Below are 15,711 nucleotides of genomic sequence, written 5' to 3'. Positions count from 1 at the left end.
CCTACCTGCCCTCGGCCATCGTGGACCTGGGGCTGGCCCTCATCCTGCCCAAACCGGCCCAGTGTCCATTGAGAGACCTGAGAGACCCCAGACCCAAAATAAACCCCCCAGGGTGGGGAAACAACGTCCTGAACTTGTCTGTCCTTGTTCTGGTCAGTTTGGGGTTTGGGGACACTGAGGTGGCTCTTGAGGATTTGGGGACACTGAGGTGGCACACAGACCCACCAGGACTGCTCCCCCAGCCCTACAGCACCCACGGGGGTACAGGGAGACCCCAAAACTCCAGGAGGAGACCCCCAACCCCATAAGGAACCCCCAAATCTATGGAGGATTCCCAACCCCATAATGGAACCCCCAACCCCAAAAGGGGACCCCAAATCCATGGAGGACTCCCCAACCCTATAAAGGAACCCTCAACCCCATAAGGGATTCCCCAACCCCATAAGGGAACCCCAAATCCATGAAAGACCCCGCCACCCATGAGACCCCCTGAACCCCATAAAGGACCTGTCAGAGAACCCCCCGACCCCACAATTGACCCCTCGACCCCCTAAAGCACCCCTGAACCCCACAAGGGAACCCCAAACCCATAAGGGACCCCTGACCCCATAACAGATCTCCCAACCTCATAAGAGACCCCTGAACCCCATCAATGACCCGCCGACCCCATAAAGGACCCCCAAATCCATGGAGGATTCCCAACCCCATAAATGACCCCCCGACCCCATAAAGGACCCCTGAACCCCATAAATGACCCCCTGACCCCATAAATGACCCCCTGACCCCATAAATGACCCCCCACCCCATAAAGGACCCCCCACCCCCACACTCATCTCTCCAGAAGCTTCTCCTCTTTATTCCAAACCCGGGGGGCACCCCGAGCCCCCCAGGACCCCCGAGGGGGGGTTTGGCACTGGGGGGCTCTGCCAGGACCCCCCTGGACCCCCCTGGGGTCAGGATTTGGGGTTGGGGGCTACATGACCTCGTAGCCACTGCGGATTCCCCGCATGAGGCAGCAGGAGAACACGATGCCCAGGATCTGGGGGGAGGAAATTGGGGGTCTCAGCCCGGATTTGGGGGTCTCAGCCCGGATTTGGGGGTCTCAGCCTGGATTTGGGGGGGTCTGACCCTAGATTTGGGGGTCCCACCCCATATTTTGGGGTCTCACCCCATTTTAGGAGTTATCACCCCAGATTTTAGAGTCTCACCCCACAGATTTGGGGGTCTAACCCTATATTTGGAGGTCTCACCTCAGATTTAGGGGTGTCACCCTATATTTGGGAGTCTCTGATTTGGGGGGTTCTCACCCCAGATTTAGGGGGGATTTATCACCCCAGATTTTGGGTCTCACCCCAGATTTAGGGCGTCTGACCCCAGATTTGGGGGGTCCCACCCCATATTTTGGGGTCTCACCCCACCCCAGGGAGTTATCACCCCAGATTTTAGGGTCTCACCCCAGATTTGGGGGTCTAACCCGAGATTTGGGGGTCTCACCTCAGATTTAGGGGGTCTCACCCCATATTTAGGGAGTTATCACCCCAGATTTTAGGGTCTCACCCCTGATTTAGGGGGGTCTGACCCCAGATTTGGGGGTCTCACCCCATATTTTGGGGTCTTGTCCCCCAATTTGGGCTTTCCCACCCCCCATTTTAGGGTCTCCCCCCCAATTTAGGGTCTCCCACCCCCCATTTTGGGTTCTCCACCCCCCAGTTTAGGATCTCCAACCCCCATTTTGGGTTCTCACCCTCCATTTTCGGGTCCCTCACCCCACATTTTGGATTCTTCCACCCCACATTTTAGGGTCTCCTCCCCAATTTGTGGTCCCACCCCCCATTTTGGGATCTCTGTGCCCATTTTGGGCTCTCCACCCCATTTAGTCTCTCCCACCCCCCAATTTGGGCTTTCACACATTTTGTTCTGCCACAACTCATTTTGGGTCTCCCCCAATTTGGGGTCTCCCCCTCATTTTAGGGCTCTCCCACCTTTTTGGAGTCCCACCTCCCATTTAGGGTCTCCCAATTTAGGGTCTCCCACCCCATTTTGGGATCTTCCACCCTATTTTGGGGTCTCACCCCCCAGTTTTAGGTCTCACCCCAATTTAGGGTCCCTCACCCCACATTTTGGATTCTCCCACCCCATTTTGGGATCTCACCTTCCATTTTGGGGTCTACCCCACATTTAGGGTCTCCCACCCCCATTTTGGGCTCTCAATCCCCCATTTTAGGCTCTCCCCCATTTTAGGCTCTCCCCCATTTTTGGGTTCCACCCATTTTAGGGGTCTCCCACCCCCATTTTGGATTCTCCCCCCCATTTTGGGATCCCACCCTATTTTGGGGTCCCCCCCCACTTTCAGACCCCTCCCCACCTCGAAGAAGGCGATCCCCAACGCCACCGCCGCCACCACCACGATGTTCCTCCTCACCCAAACCTCCAGGCTCTGCAGGCAGCCCTGGGGGGCACAGGGGGGTCAGGGGGGCTTTGGGGACCCCCGGGGGGGTCAGATCCCCATTTGGGGAGGGGTCTCACCCTGTCGAACACGCTGGCCGCGCTGGGATGGACGTTACAGCCCGCAGTGTCCACTCTGCAGCAGGACCTGGGCACGGTGTCGTTGACCCCAAACTGCCCCACGCGAGCCCAGTCCGTGTAGTTGTTCACCCCACAGCAGGAGAACTGCGGGAAAACGGGGGTGGGAATTGTGGGGAGGGGTCCAGGAGAAGCCCCCCGACCCATTTGGGGTCACTCACGTCCTGCTGGAACTTGTCCATGGCTGTGGTCAGCGGCAGGTCGCGGCCGTAGCTGTTCATGGCGTCCCAAAGCCCCTCCTGCACCACCGAGCGGACCTGGGGGGCACCGGGGGGTCAGGGGGGCACCGGGGGGTCACTGTGGGGGTCAGGGGGGCACCGGGGGGTGGGGTGGGGGGGTCCCGGGGGGGTGAGGTTTGGCCGTGGGGCAGCCCCCCACCTTGTCCTTGAAGACGTAGCCGGCGATGGCAGCGGCGATCTCCACCAGGAAGATGAGGCTGAGCAGGACGGGAACTGGGGGGGCGCGGGGTCAGGGGTCAGGGGGTCTGGGGTGGGGGTCTGGGGGGGTCAGGGGTTTGGGGGTCAGGGGTCTGGGTGTCTGGGGGGTCTGGAGGGTCTGGAGGGGGTCGGGGGTTGGGGGTCTGGGGTCAGGGAGGTCTGGGGGTCTGGGGGTGTTTGGGGTCGGGGGTTGGGGGGTCTGGGGGTCGGGGTTGGGGGTGTTTGGGGGGTCAGGGGGGTCTGGGAGGGTCTGGGGGTGTTTAGGGGTGTGGGTTGGGACTCTGGGGGTTGGGAGGGTCTGAGGGGTCTGGGGGTGTTTGGGGTCTGGGGGTTCAAGGGTTTGGGAGTCAGGGGTTTGAGGGGGTCAGGAGGGGTTTGGGGTCAGAGGGGTCTCAGGCTTTGGGGGTCTGGGGAGGTCAGGGATGGTCAGGGGGCTCGGGGGGCAGGGGGTCTGGGGTTTTGGGAGTCGGGTTTGGGGGGTCTGGGGAGGTCAGGGGTTTGGGGAGGTCTGGGGGGTCAGGGGGTTATGGGGTTTTGGGGGAGTCAGGGTGGGGGTCATTGGGGGGTTCTGGGGGGCAGGAGGGGTCTCAGTGGGGTGGGGTCAGGGTGGGGGTCAGGGGGTCACAGTAGGGGTTATGGGGTCAGGGTGGGGGTTATGGGGGTGTTTTGGGGGGATCAGGGTGGGTGGGGGTCAGGGGGTCACAGTAGGGGTTATAGGGGTCAGGGTGGGGGTCAGGGTGGGGTCAAGGGGGGGTTTTGGGGGAGTTCCAGGGGTCCCAGTGATGTCCCAGTGGTGTCCCAGTGATGGGCTGGGTCGGGGGTCCTGGGGGTGTCCTGGGGCTGTCCTGGTGCTCTCCCAGGTGTCCCCACTGTCCCCCGGGGGTCTCCCAGGTGTTCTCCCACTGTCCCCCGGGTGTCCCCTGGCTGTCCCCTCACTGTGGTCACCATGCAGTAGCTCTCCCGCTGTTCCCCAGGGGGCCTCCCGCTATTCCCCACTGTCCCCCGGTGGTCTCCCACTGTTCCCTGGTGTCCCTCAGGTGTCCCCCAGATGTCTCCCAGGTGTCCCCCGCTGTCCCCTCTGTCCCCTCACCCTGGTGACCATGCAGTAGCTCTCCCTCTATTCCCCACTGTCCCCCAGTGTCCCCTGGCTGTCCCCAAGTGTCCCCATGTCCCCTCACCGTGGCGACCATGCAATAGCTCTCCTGCTATTCCCCACTGTTCCCCACTGTCCCCAAGTGTCCCCCAGGGTTCTCCCTGGTGTTCTCCCACTGTCCCCTGGCTGTCCCCATGTCCCTGCTGTCCCCTCACTGTGGTGACCATGCAGTAGCTCTCCTGCTATTCCCCACTGTCCCCAAGTCTCCCCTGGCTGTCCCCAGTGTCCCCATGTCCCCGCTGTCCCCTCACCGTGGTGACCATGCAGTAGCTCTCTCTCTATTCCCCACTGTCCCCTGGCTGTCCCAGTGTCCCCAAGTGTCCCCTCACCGTGGTGACCATGCAGTAGCTCTCCCTCTATTCCCCACTGTTCCCCACTGTCCCCAAGTGTCCCCCACTGTCCCCAAGTGTCCCCATGTCCCCTCACCGTGGTGACCATGCAGTAGCTCTCCCTCTATTCCCCACTGTCCCCAAGTGTCCCCCACTGTCCCCAAGTGTCCCCAAGTGTCCCCTCACCGTGGTGACCATGCAGTAGCTCTCCCACTGTTCCCCACTGTCCCCCAGTGTCCCCTGGCTGTCCCCATGTCCCCGTTGTCCCCTCACCGTGGTGACCATGCAGTAGCTCTCCTGCTATTCCCCACTGTCCCCTGGCTGTCCCCATGTGTCCCCATGTCCCCTCACCGTGGTGACCATGCAGTAGCTCTCCCTCCAGGCGCCGCAGCAGCCGAAGAAGGAGGTGAAGAAGATGACCACGCCCAGCACCACGATGGCCACGGGGGTCCCGCTGGATGCCACCCCGGGGGCCACCGGAGCCTGGGCCAGGGCCAGCTGGGCGTAGATGCCGATGGCGATCAGAGCCACGCCGCACACCTGCGGGACAGGGGGAGGGGACACCGAATTGTCACAGCCCCGAATTGTCCCCAAATTCCCCATTCCCAAATCCCCTGCAGCTCCGATTTGGGGACAAACCTGGGGGGACAGGGGTGAGGGGACACCGAATTGTCACAGCCCCGAATTGTCCCCAAATCCCCTACAGCACTGATTTGGGGACAAACCTGGGGGGACAGGGGTTAGGGGACACCGAAGTCACAGCCCTGAATTATCCCCAAATTCCCCATCCCCGTGTCCCCTGCAGCTCCGATTTGGGGACAAAGCTGGGGGGACAGGGGTTAGGGGACACCGAAGTCACAGCCCCGAATTGTCCCCAAATTCCCCATTCCCAAATCCCCTGCAGCTCCGATTTGGGGACAAACTGGGGGCCACAGGGGGTAGGGGACACCGAAGTCACAGCCCCGAATTGTCCCCAAATCCCCTACAGCTCTGATTTGGGGACAAACCTGGGGGCACGGGGGGTTAGGGGACACTGAAGTCACAGCCCCGAATTGTCCCCAAATTCCCCATCCTGAAAACCCCCTGCAGCTCTGATTTGGGGACAAACCGAGGGGAATGGAGAGCTAGGGACCACCGGGGACACCCCGAATTCACATCCCCTAATTCCTCCCAAAATCCCCATCCCTGAATCCCCCTGCAGCTCCAATTTGGGGACAAACCTGGGGGGCACAGGGGGTAGGGGACACCGAATTCACAGCCCCGAATTCCTCTCAAAATCCCCTACAGCTCTGATTTGGGGACAAACTGGGGGGCTCGGGGGGTTAGGGACCCCTGGGGACACCCCGAATTCACATCCCCAAATTGCCATCCCCAAATCCCCTACAGCTCTGATTTGGGGACAAGCCTGGGGGGCACAGAGCTTTGGGGACCCCTGGGGACACCCCGAATTCCACATCCCCAAATCCCCAGTGGTTCCAATTTGGGGACAAACCGGGGGGACACAGGGGGTGTCCCCAGAGCAGTCCCCCCGGCCTGGGGAGGTGACACGGGATGGACACAGGGGGGACATTGAGTTGACACGATGGGGACACGGGCGGGACATGGGAGGTGACACGGAAGGTGACAGGGGGGTGACATGGGAGGGACACGGGTAGTGACACAGCATGGACACGGGGTGGACATGGGTGACACGGAAGGTGACACGGGGGGACATGGGAGGGACATTGAGGTGACACGGGGGTGACGGGGGTGTGCCATGGGGATGGACATGGGAAGGACACGGGTGACACACGGGGAGGTGACACGGGATGGACACTGAGGGGGACACGGGGGAGGTGACACGGGGGTGACATTGAGGTTACGGAAGGTGACACGGGAGTTGACACAGGGGTGACACGGGGGTGACAGGGATGGACACTGAGGAGGATGCGGGAGGTGACACGGGGGGGACACGGGGGAGGTGACGGGGGGCTGATATTGAGGTGACACGGGAGTTGACACAGGGGTGACACGGGGGTGACATGGGGGGTGACACGGGATGGACACTGAGGGACACGCGGGGGGAGGTGACACGGGGAGGACACGGGTGAGGTGACACGGAGGGGACACGGGATAGACACGGGATGGACACTGAGGGACACGCGGGGGAGGTGACACGCGGGGGACACGGGGGAGGTGACACGGGGGGACATCACGAGCAGCGGGAAGTGCAGGAAGTTGTCCTTCCGGCCACGCGAGCCGCGGGGGGGTTTGGCAGCAGCCCGCCGGGGGTCCCGGGGGTGTCCCGGGGGTGTCCCGGGGGTGTCCCGAGGGTGTCCCGGAGGTGTCCCGAGGGTCTCCGGGGGGGTTCGGTGCGATCAAACACCCCGAGCCTCGCCAACACCGCGGGGGTGTCCCGGGGGGGTGGTGGCGCCGCCGTGTCACCGTGTCACCGTGTCGCCGTGCCCCCCCGCGGCCCCCGCCACTCGAGGGGTGACTCAGCCCGGCGCCGCCAGGGTGGGGACAGCGCCTTTCCCGCGGGGGGGCGGCGGGGAGGGATCCGGGACACCCCCGCTGTCCCCCTGTGTCCCCGCGCTGTCCCCTCGCTGTCCCCCAGTGTCACCCCCCCGTCCCGCTCCGGCCGTTAGCTCCTCGCGGCTTTTTTGTCACCCCAAATTCACCGCGACTTCCCCAAAGCCGCTCAGGGGGACCCCCCGGTTCTGGGTGTCCCCAGCCCGCTTCTAAGTGTCCCCAACCGGTTCTGGGGCTCCCAATCCCGGTTCTGGGTGTCCCCAACCCGGTTCTGGGTGTCCCCAACCCGCTGCCGAGTGTCCCCAACCCGGTTCTGAGTGTCCCCAACCCGCTTCTGGGTGTCCCCAACCGGTTCTGGGAATCTTTTCCCGGTTCTGAGTGTCCCCAAACCCGGTTCTGAGTGTCCCCAACCGGTTCTGGGGCTCCTTTCCCGGTTTTCAGTGTCCCCAACCCCCCCGGGGCCCCCCAGGACCGGCTGACCACCGGATGTGGCTTCACCCGAGTGACTCCAGAGTTTTCGGGACCCCAAACCCGGTTTTCGGGACCCCAAACCCGGTTTTCTGGACCCCAAATGCCATTTTCGGGACCCCAACTCCCATTTTCGGGACCCCCCCGGGCGCGACTCACCCAGAAGATGAAGTTGAAGAAGAAAACCAAAAACTTCACGCACTTCATTCCCCCCTCGACCGCCATGGTCTCTCCGTCCTGCGGGAGCCTCCGGTCAGCACCGGAACCGACACCGGGGAACCGCCGGGACCGCGACCGGGAACGCTACCGGTACCGGTACAACCGGGCCTGGAGTCCCGGGAGAGCTCCCGGTGCTCCCGGAGGAGTTCCCGGGGCTGCTCCCCCCGCTCCCGGTGCCGTTCCCCCCCAGTCCCGGTGCTGCCGGTACCGTTCCCCCCCGGTCCCGGTGCTCCCGGTTCCAGGAGTTCCCGGAGCCGTTCCCTTCCCGGTTCCCGGCGCTCCCGGTACCACTTCCCCCCAGTTCCGGCGCTCCCGGTGCCTTTCCCTCCCCACTCCCGGTAATCCCGGTTCCGTTCTCTCCCCACTCCCGGTAATCCCGGTACTTTTCTCTCCCCACTCCCGATGGTCTCGGTACCGTTCCCCTCCACTCCCGGTGCTCCCGGTTCCCTTCCCTCCCAGGTTCCCGGAGTTCCCGGAGGTCCCGGTTCCGTTCCCGCCCACTCCCGGCGCTCCCGGTACTTTTCCCTCCCCACTCCCGGTGCTCCCGGTTCCGTTCCCTCCCCGGTTCCCGGAGTTCCCGAAGTTCCCGGAGGTCCCGCTACCACTTCTCCCCACTCCCGGCGCTCCCGGTTCCGCTCCCCACCCGGTCCCGGCGCTCCCGGTGCCTCTCCCGGTGCCTCTCCCGGTGCCGCTCACCGCCGCCCTTCCCGAGGGCTCCGGATCATGTGACGGGAGAGCCCCGGGAATGGCACCGCCCCGGGACCGAACGGGACCGCCCCGGTAAGGGGAACGCCCCGGGACCGAACGGCACCGCCCCCGGCCCGGCCCGGGACACAAACACGGCTGGGGGGGACATTGCTTTATTGGGGGGGACACTGGGGACACACCGGGTGACACTGGGGACACACCGGGGGACACTGGGGACACACTGGGTACACCGAGGGTCTCTCACGGGGACCCGGAACTCCGAGCTCGCAGCGCGTTCTGCACCCCGGGATGGCCATGGGGGTCCCGGCAGGTTCGGGAGAGCCCCGGCTTGGGGTCCCTGTCACCCCTGTCACCCCTGATCCTGCCCTGGGGTCCTTGTCACCCCTGTCACCCCTAACCCTGGCTTGGGGTCCTTGTCACTCCTGTCACCCCCTGACCCTTCACCTTGGGGTCCCAGACCCTCCTGACCCCAAACCCTGGGGTCCCAAACACCCTGGACCCTGCACCTTGGGGTCCTTGTCACTCCTGTCACCCCTGACCCCACACCCCGGGGTCCCTGCTGTCCCACTGCCCTGGTCCCTGTCACCCCACACCCTGCACCCCAAGGTCCTCGAGACCCCCGACCCCTCACCCCGGGGTCCCAGCCCTTCCTAAGCCCCCACCCCAATGTCCCCCAGCCCCTCCATACCCCATAACCTGGGGTCCCAGCCCCCCAAACCCCCCCAAACCCCCTCAGACCCCCCAGTTCCGGGATCCCAGCCCCCCAAATCCCCCCAGATCCCCCAGTTCCGGGGTCCCAGCCCCCCAAATCCCCCCAGACCCCCAGTTCCGGGGTCCCAGCCCCCCAAAATCTCGGGGATCACAGCTTTTCCAGCTTGCCCAACGCCTCCAGCACAGCCCGGAGGTGCTGCCGGTGCACGAAAGCCACAATCCCCCCGCGGTTCGCCCACCGCTCAGCCCCCCAAATTCTCCAGTTCCGGGGTCCCAGCCCCCCAAAACCCCCCCAAACCCCCCCCAAATCTCGGGGATCACAGCTTTTCCAGCTTGCTCAACGCCTCCAGCACAGCCCGGAGGTGCTGCCGATGCACGAAAGCCACAATCCCCCCGCGGTTCGCCCACCGCTCAGCCCCTTCCCCGGGCTGCGGCCGGTGGTACACCAGCTCGGGGGTCGCATCCCCCGCGCCCCCCGCCCTCAGCGCCCCCTCCAGGGCCACCACGCCCCCTCCCAGGGCCCGCAGGATGGCGTGGGGACCGCAGGTGTCCCAGGCGAAGGTGGTGGCCCGCGACAGCACGAAGGCGTCGGCCAGCCCCAGCGCCACGCAGAGCAGCTTGTAGCCAGCGCCGGCGGCCAGCAGCGCGGGACCCCCGCCCAGGGTCCCCAGAGCCCCCCGAACGGCGGAGCCCTCCGAGCGGCTCAGCAGCACGCGCGGGTGCGGCCGGAGGGGAGGAGGGGACAGCGAGGACAGCCGGGTGTCGCCGTGAGCCACACCCCAGTGGTAGCGGCCGTGCCAGCTGCGGGGGAGAGAGGGGTTAGGGGGTGAGACCCCCGGGTGGGGCTGGGGGGACAGGGTGACAGGGTGACAGGAGTGTGGGGCTGGGACCCCTGGGTGTGGGGCTGGGGGGACAGGGTGACAGGGGTGTGGGGTCAGGGGTGACAAGGACCCCAGGGTGAAGGGGTGACAGGGATGACAGGGTGACAGGGGTGTGGGGCTGGGACCCCCAGGGTTAAGGGTCAGGGGTGACAGGGACCCCTGGATGAAGGGGCACAGGTGACACAGGTGACAGGAGTGACAGGGGTGTGGGGTCAGGGGTGACAGGGACCCCAGGGTGTGGGGCAGGGGTGACAGGGACCCTCCAGGGTGTGGGGTCAGGGGTGACAGGGACCTCAGGATGAAGGGTATGGGGTGACGGGGTGACAGGTTTGGGGTCAGGGGTGACAGGGACCCTAGGGTGCAGGGTAGGGGGTGACAGGTGTGGGGTTAGGAGTGACAGGAGTGGGGTCAGGGGTGACACAGGTGGGGTCAGGGGTGACACAGGTGACAGGTTTAGGGTCAGGGACACCTGCGGCTCTGGGGGTCCCTCCGGAAGAAGGGCTCATTGATGACCCCAAGGGTGATGACACCCAGGGGTGACACATGTGACAGTTATGGGGTCAGGGGTCACAGTTATGGGGTCGGGGTCATAGTTATGGGGTCAGGGTGACACAGGTGACAGGTGAGGGGTCAGGGGTCACAGTTATGGGGTCAGGTGACACAGTTATGGGGTCAGGGGTACCTGTGGCTCTGGGGGTCCCTGTGGCAGAAGGGCTCGTTGATCACCCCCAGCACAGGCTCCCCAGGGTGTGAGGTTGGGGTGACAGGGGTGACACAGGTGACAAGTGAGGGGTCAGGGGTCACAGTTATGGGGTCAGGTGACACAGTTATAGGGTCAGGGGTACCTGTGGCTCTGGGGGTCCCTGTGGCAGAAGGGCTCGTTGATCACCCCAATCACAGGCTCCCCGCTGTGGCGATCAAAAGCCCCCAGCAGCACCAGGGCAGAGCGAAGCCCCCCGGGGACAATGCCACCCTCCGTGGGGACATCCTCCCGGCCCGCAATGAACTCGTTGGTGGAGTCTGGGGGTGGCAGGTGTCACCTGTGTCACTGGCCCTGGCCCTGTCCCCATCACACCCCATTCCATCCCTGTTCCCATCCCATCCTGTCCGTGTCCCCATTCCATCCCATACCATCAAATCCCATACATCTCATAAATCCCATCCCATCCCATCCCTGTTCCCATCCCTGTTCCCATCCCATAAATCCCATAAATCCCATAAATCCCATAAATCCCATAAATCCCATAAATCCCATCCCTGTTCCCATCCCATAAATCCCATCCCAATCCCATCACATCCCATCTCATCACATCCCATAAATCACATCCCCATTCCCATCCCAATTCCACCCCATAAATCCCATAAATCCCATTCCCATAAATCCCATATGTCCGATTCCAATCCCATCCCATAAATCCCATAAATCCCATAAATCCCATAAATCCCATCCCATCCCATTCTCATAAATCCCATAAATCCCATAAATCCCATAAATCCCATCCCAATCCCATCCCCTATATTCTACCCCATCCCATCCCATTTCCCATCCCATCCCATAAATCCCATAAATCCCATAAATCCCATAAATCCCATATGTCCCATCCCAACCCAATCCCATCCCAATCCCATCCCATATATCCCCTCCCATCCCATGCCGTAAATCCCATAAATCCCATAAATCCCATAAATCCCATATATCCCATCCCATTTCCCATCCCAATCCCAATCCCAATCCCAATCCCATCCCATCCACCCCACAGCGCCTCACCTATGGGGTCAATCCAGATCCCCAGCTCCCCAGGGGACACTCCGGGGTCGATGCTGGCCAGCTCCTTGTCCCCAAGTGTCACCTCCTGGTGCACAGCCTCTGCCAGCAGCTCGGCCGCCCGTGTCTGCTCAGGGCCCAGGACAGCCAGCAGCAGGGCCACCGTGTCCCCAGGGGTGGCACCGACCCGGATTGTCACTGTGCCACCTGCGGGACCCCAAATCAGTCACAGGGACGTGGCACAGGGACATGGCACAGGGACATGGCACAGGGACATGGCACAGAGCTGGATTGTCACCGTGCCACCTGCGGGACCCCAAACCACACAGGGACATGGCACCGACCCGGATTGTCACCGTGCCACCTGCGGGACCCCAAATCAGTCACAGGGACATGGCACAGGGACATGGCACAGACCTGGATTGTCACCGTGCCACCTGTGGGACCCCAAATCAGTCACAGGGACATGGCACAGAGCTGGATTGTCACTGTGCCACCTGCAGGACCCCAAATCAGTCACAGAGACATGGCACAGGGACATGGCACAGAGCTGCACTGTCACCGTGCCACCTGCGGGACCCCAAACCACACAGGGACATGGCACCGACCCGGATTGTCACCGTGCCACCTGCGGGACCCCAAATCAGTCACAGGGACATGGCACAGGGACATGGCACAGGGACATGGCACAAGGACATGGCACAGAGCTGGATTGTCACAGTGCCACCTGCGGGACCCCAATCAGTCACAGGGACATGGCACAAGGACATGGCACAGAGCTGGATTGTCACCGTGCCACCTGCAGGACCCCAAATCACATGGGGACATGGCACAGGGACATGGCACAGGGACATGGCACAGACCTGGATTGTCACCGTGCCACCTGCGGGACCCCAAATCAGTCACAGGGACATGGCACAGGGGACAGAGCTGGATTGTCACCATGCCACCTGAGGGACCCCAAATCAGTCACAGGGACATGGCACAGGGACACTCAGAGTGGCACAGAGCTGGATTGTCACAGTGCCACCTGCGGGACCCCAAATCACACAGGGACGTGGCACAGGGACATGGCACAGACCTGCACTGTCACTGTGCCACCTGTGGGACCCCAAATCACACAGGGACGTGGTACAGGGACATGGCACAGAGCTGGATTGTCACCGTGCCACCTGCGGGACCCCAAATCAGCACAGGGACCCCTGTGACTCAGCCATGGGAATGTGGGGACATGGGGACACTGGGATATGGGGACATGGGGACATTGGGACGTGGGGATATGGGAATATCGGGATATGGGGACAGGGTGACGTTGGGACATGGGGACATTGGGATCCCCTCCTTGGCCTTGACCCCACATCCCCCATGTGTGTCCCCACCCCACTGTCCCCACAGTGTCCCCGCATCCCCCCGGTGTCCCCAGTGTCCCCACAGTGTCCCCATAGTGTCCCCACAGTGTCCCCACAGTGTCCCCACCGTGTTCCCACATCCTCCCAGTGTCCCCAATGTCCCCACAGTGTCCCCACTCACCCTGAGCATCCCGGAACTCGTTGGACTCCTCGCCATGGATGTGTCCCCGGAGCTCGGGGAACTGCGGGGACACCGAGTGACACCCTCAGCGCGTCCCCAGACCCCGCGGGGACCCCCGGGCTGTCCCCAGCGGTGTCCCCACCTGTGTCCCCAGGTCGTGCTTGATGAGCTCCTGGATCAGGACATCCGCCAGGGTCTTGAAGTCGCGCTCGAAGCGACAGTTCCTCTCCGCGCCACTCTTCTCGGCCACCAGCAGGCGGAACAGTGGCTCCTCCGCCCGGCAGCGCCGAGCGACCTCGGCTGCCTTCTCGGACACTGCCACCAGCGCCGCCAGCAGCCCCGCCATGCCACCGCGGGGACAGCGCGGGGACACCGCCCGGGACAGCGGGACACTGCCCGGACACTGCCCGGGACAGCGGGACACTGCCCGGACACCGCTGGGGACAGCTGGGACACCGCCTGGGACAGCGGGACACCGCCCGGGACAGCGGGACACTGCCTGGACGCTGCTGGGACACTGCCGGAGATACCGCTGGGGACAGCGGGACACTGCCCGGACACCGCTGGGGACAGCGGGACACTGCCCGGACACCGCTGGGGACAGAGGGACACTGCCTGGACACCGCCCGGACACCGCTGGGGACAGACTACAGCCGGGACACCGCTGGGACACTGCCGGGACACTGCTAGGGACAGCCGGGACACTGCCTGGACACTGCTGGGACACTGCCGGAGACAGACACCAGCCGGGATACCGCCGGGACACTGGCCGGACACCGCTGGGGACACCGCTGGGGACACCGCTGGGGACAGCAGGGACACCGCCGGAGACAGCCGGGACCCTGTCGGGGACAGACACCACTCGGGACACTGCTGGGACACCGCTGGGGACAGCAGGGACACTGCCCGGGACACAGCTGGGGACAGCGGGGACACTGCCCGGGACACAGCCGGGACACCGCCGGAGACAGACACCAGCAGGGACACTGCCCGGGAGAGCCGGGGACACCACCGGGACACCCGGAACACCGCCGGGGACAGCAGGGACACCACCGGGCCACCGCCGGGACACCACTGAGGACAGCAGGGACACTGCTGGGGACACGTGGGAGGGACAGCAGAGGGGTCAGGGATGGACTCTGAAAGGATCCGGAATGATCCCAAAAGGGGATGGGGAGGGAGGGAGGGATAGGGGATGTGGGGACAGGGGGACATTGGGGACATGGGGATGTGGGGACAGGGGGACAATAGGGACATGGGGATGTGGGGACAGGGGGACAATAGGGACATGGGGATGTGGGGACAGGGGGACACTAGGGACATGGGGATATGGGGATGTGAAGACATGGGGACACGGGGATGTGGGGACAGGGGGACATTGGGGCACAGGGATGTGGGAACACTGAGATGTGGGGATGTGGGGACACAGGGACATGGGGATGTTGACACGGGAATAGGGGACATTGGGACAGGGTGACACCAGGCCATGAGGACACAGGGCCATGGGGACACAGGGCTGTGGGGACACAGGAACATGGGGACAGGGTGACACCAGGCCATAGTGACACAGGGCCATGGTGACACAGGGCCATGGGGACACAGGGCTGTGGGGACACAGGAACATGGGGACAGGGTGACACCAGGCCATGGTGACACAGATGTGCACATAGGGGGCACAGGGTGACACAGGGCCGTGGTGACACAGGGCCAGGGTGACACAAATGTGCAGAGAGGGACAGGGGAGCATGGGGACAGGGTGACAGGGCTATGGGGACACAGGGCCAGGGTGACACAGCTATGCACACAAGGGGACACAGGGTGACACAGGGCCGTGGTGACACAGATATGCACACAGGGGGGACAGGGTGACACCAGACCATGGGGACACAGGGCCAGGGTGACACAGATGTGCAGATGGGGGGCACAGGGTGACACAGGACCATGGGGACACAGGGCCAGGGTGACACAGGGCCAGGGTGACAGAAATGTGCAGACAGGGGGACAGAGGATCTCTGCCATCTCTTCCGAGACCCCCACGAGCACCTGGAGCAGCCCTGCCATGGCTGGGGACACCTGGGGACATCTGGGGACACTCAGGGGACACCCAGGGACAACTGGGGACACCTGGTGACACCTGGGAGTGGCAGTGACCAGGGATGTGTCCGGCCTGGCCCTGAAATGATCCCAAATGGGGCTGGGGAGGGCAGGATGGGGACGTGGGGACAGGGTGACACTGGGAGCTGGGGACAGGGTGACATGGGGGTGTGGGGACATGGGGACACAGGGAGGTGGGGACATGGGGACAGGGTGACACAGGGACATGGGGACACACGTGGAGACAGGGATGACATGGGAACACGGGGATGTGGGGACAGGGGGACACGGGGACATGGGGACATGGGGACATGGGGACATG

General features: G+C 63.7%; 2 protein-coding genes across 2 annotated transcripts; both read right to left on the bottom strand.

Annotated features, from left to right (window-relative positions):
* Nucleotides 1-836: 836 nt before the first annotated feature.
* On the bottom strand, nucleotides 837-8,489 carry LOC146420993 (CD63 antigen-like). Its single transcript, XM_085047823.1, has 8 exons — nucleotides 8,344-8,489; nucleotides 7,641-7,718; nucleotides 4,814-5,042; nucleotides 2,962-3,035; nucleotides 2,745-2,840; nucleotides 2,527-2,670; nucleotides 2,366-2,449; nucleotides 837-1,039 (listed from the first exon to the last, which is right to left on the bottom strand). Exons 2-8 carry the CDS (start codon nucleotides 7,704-7,706, stop codon nucleotides 974-976), a joined length of 759 nt encoding a protein of 252 aa, XP_084903949.1. The 5' UTR covers nucleotides 7,707-7,718; nucleotides 8,344-8,489; the 3' UTR covers nucleotides 837-973.
* A 924-nt stretch (nucleotides 8,490-9,413) lies between these two features.
* On the bottom strand, nucleotides 9,414-13,770 carry LOC146420992 (inositol polyphosphate 1-phosphatase-like). Its single transcript, XM_085047820.1, has 5 exons — nucleotides 13,438-13,770; nucleotides 13,296-13,356; nucleotides 11,769-11,972; nucleotides 10,846-11,020; nucleotides 9,414-9,920 (listed from the first exon to the last, which is right to left on the bottom strand). Exons 1-5 carry the CDS (start codon nucleotides 13,639-13,641, stop codon nucleotides 9,437-9,439), a joined length of 1,128 nt encoding a protein of 375 aa, XP_084903946.1. The 5' UTR covers nucleotides 13,642-13,770; the 3' UTR covers nucleotides 9,414-9,436.
* Between the last annotated feature and the right edge of the window lie 1,941 nt (nucleotides 13,771-15,711).

Source organism: Lichenostomus cassidix, unplaced genomic scaffold (genome assembly GCF_008360975.1).
Source record: "Lichenostomus cassidix isolate B80296 unplaced genomic scaffold, HeHo_3.0 HiC_scaffold_866, whole genome shotgun sequence".
Classification (NCBI taxonomy): Eukaryota; Metazoa; Chordata; class Aves; order Passeriformes; family Meliphagidae; genus Lichenostomus; species Lichenostomus cassidix.
Note: the sequence above shows the minus strand (reverse complement) of the source record. Positions and strands in the feature narration are given on the sequence as shown.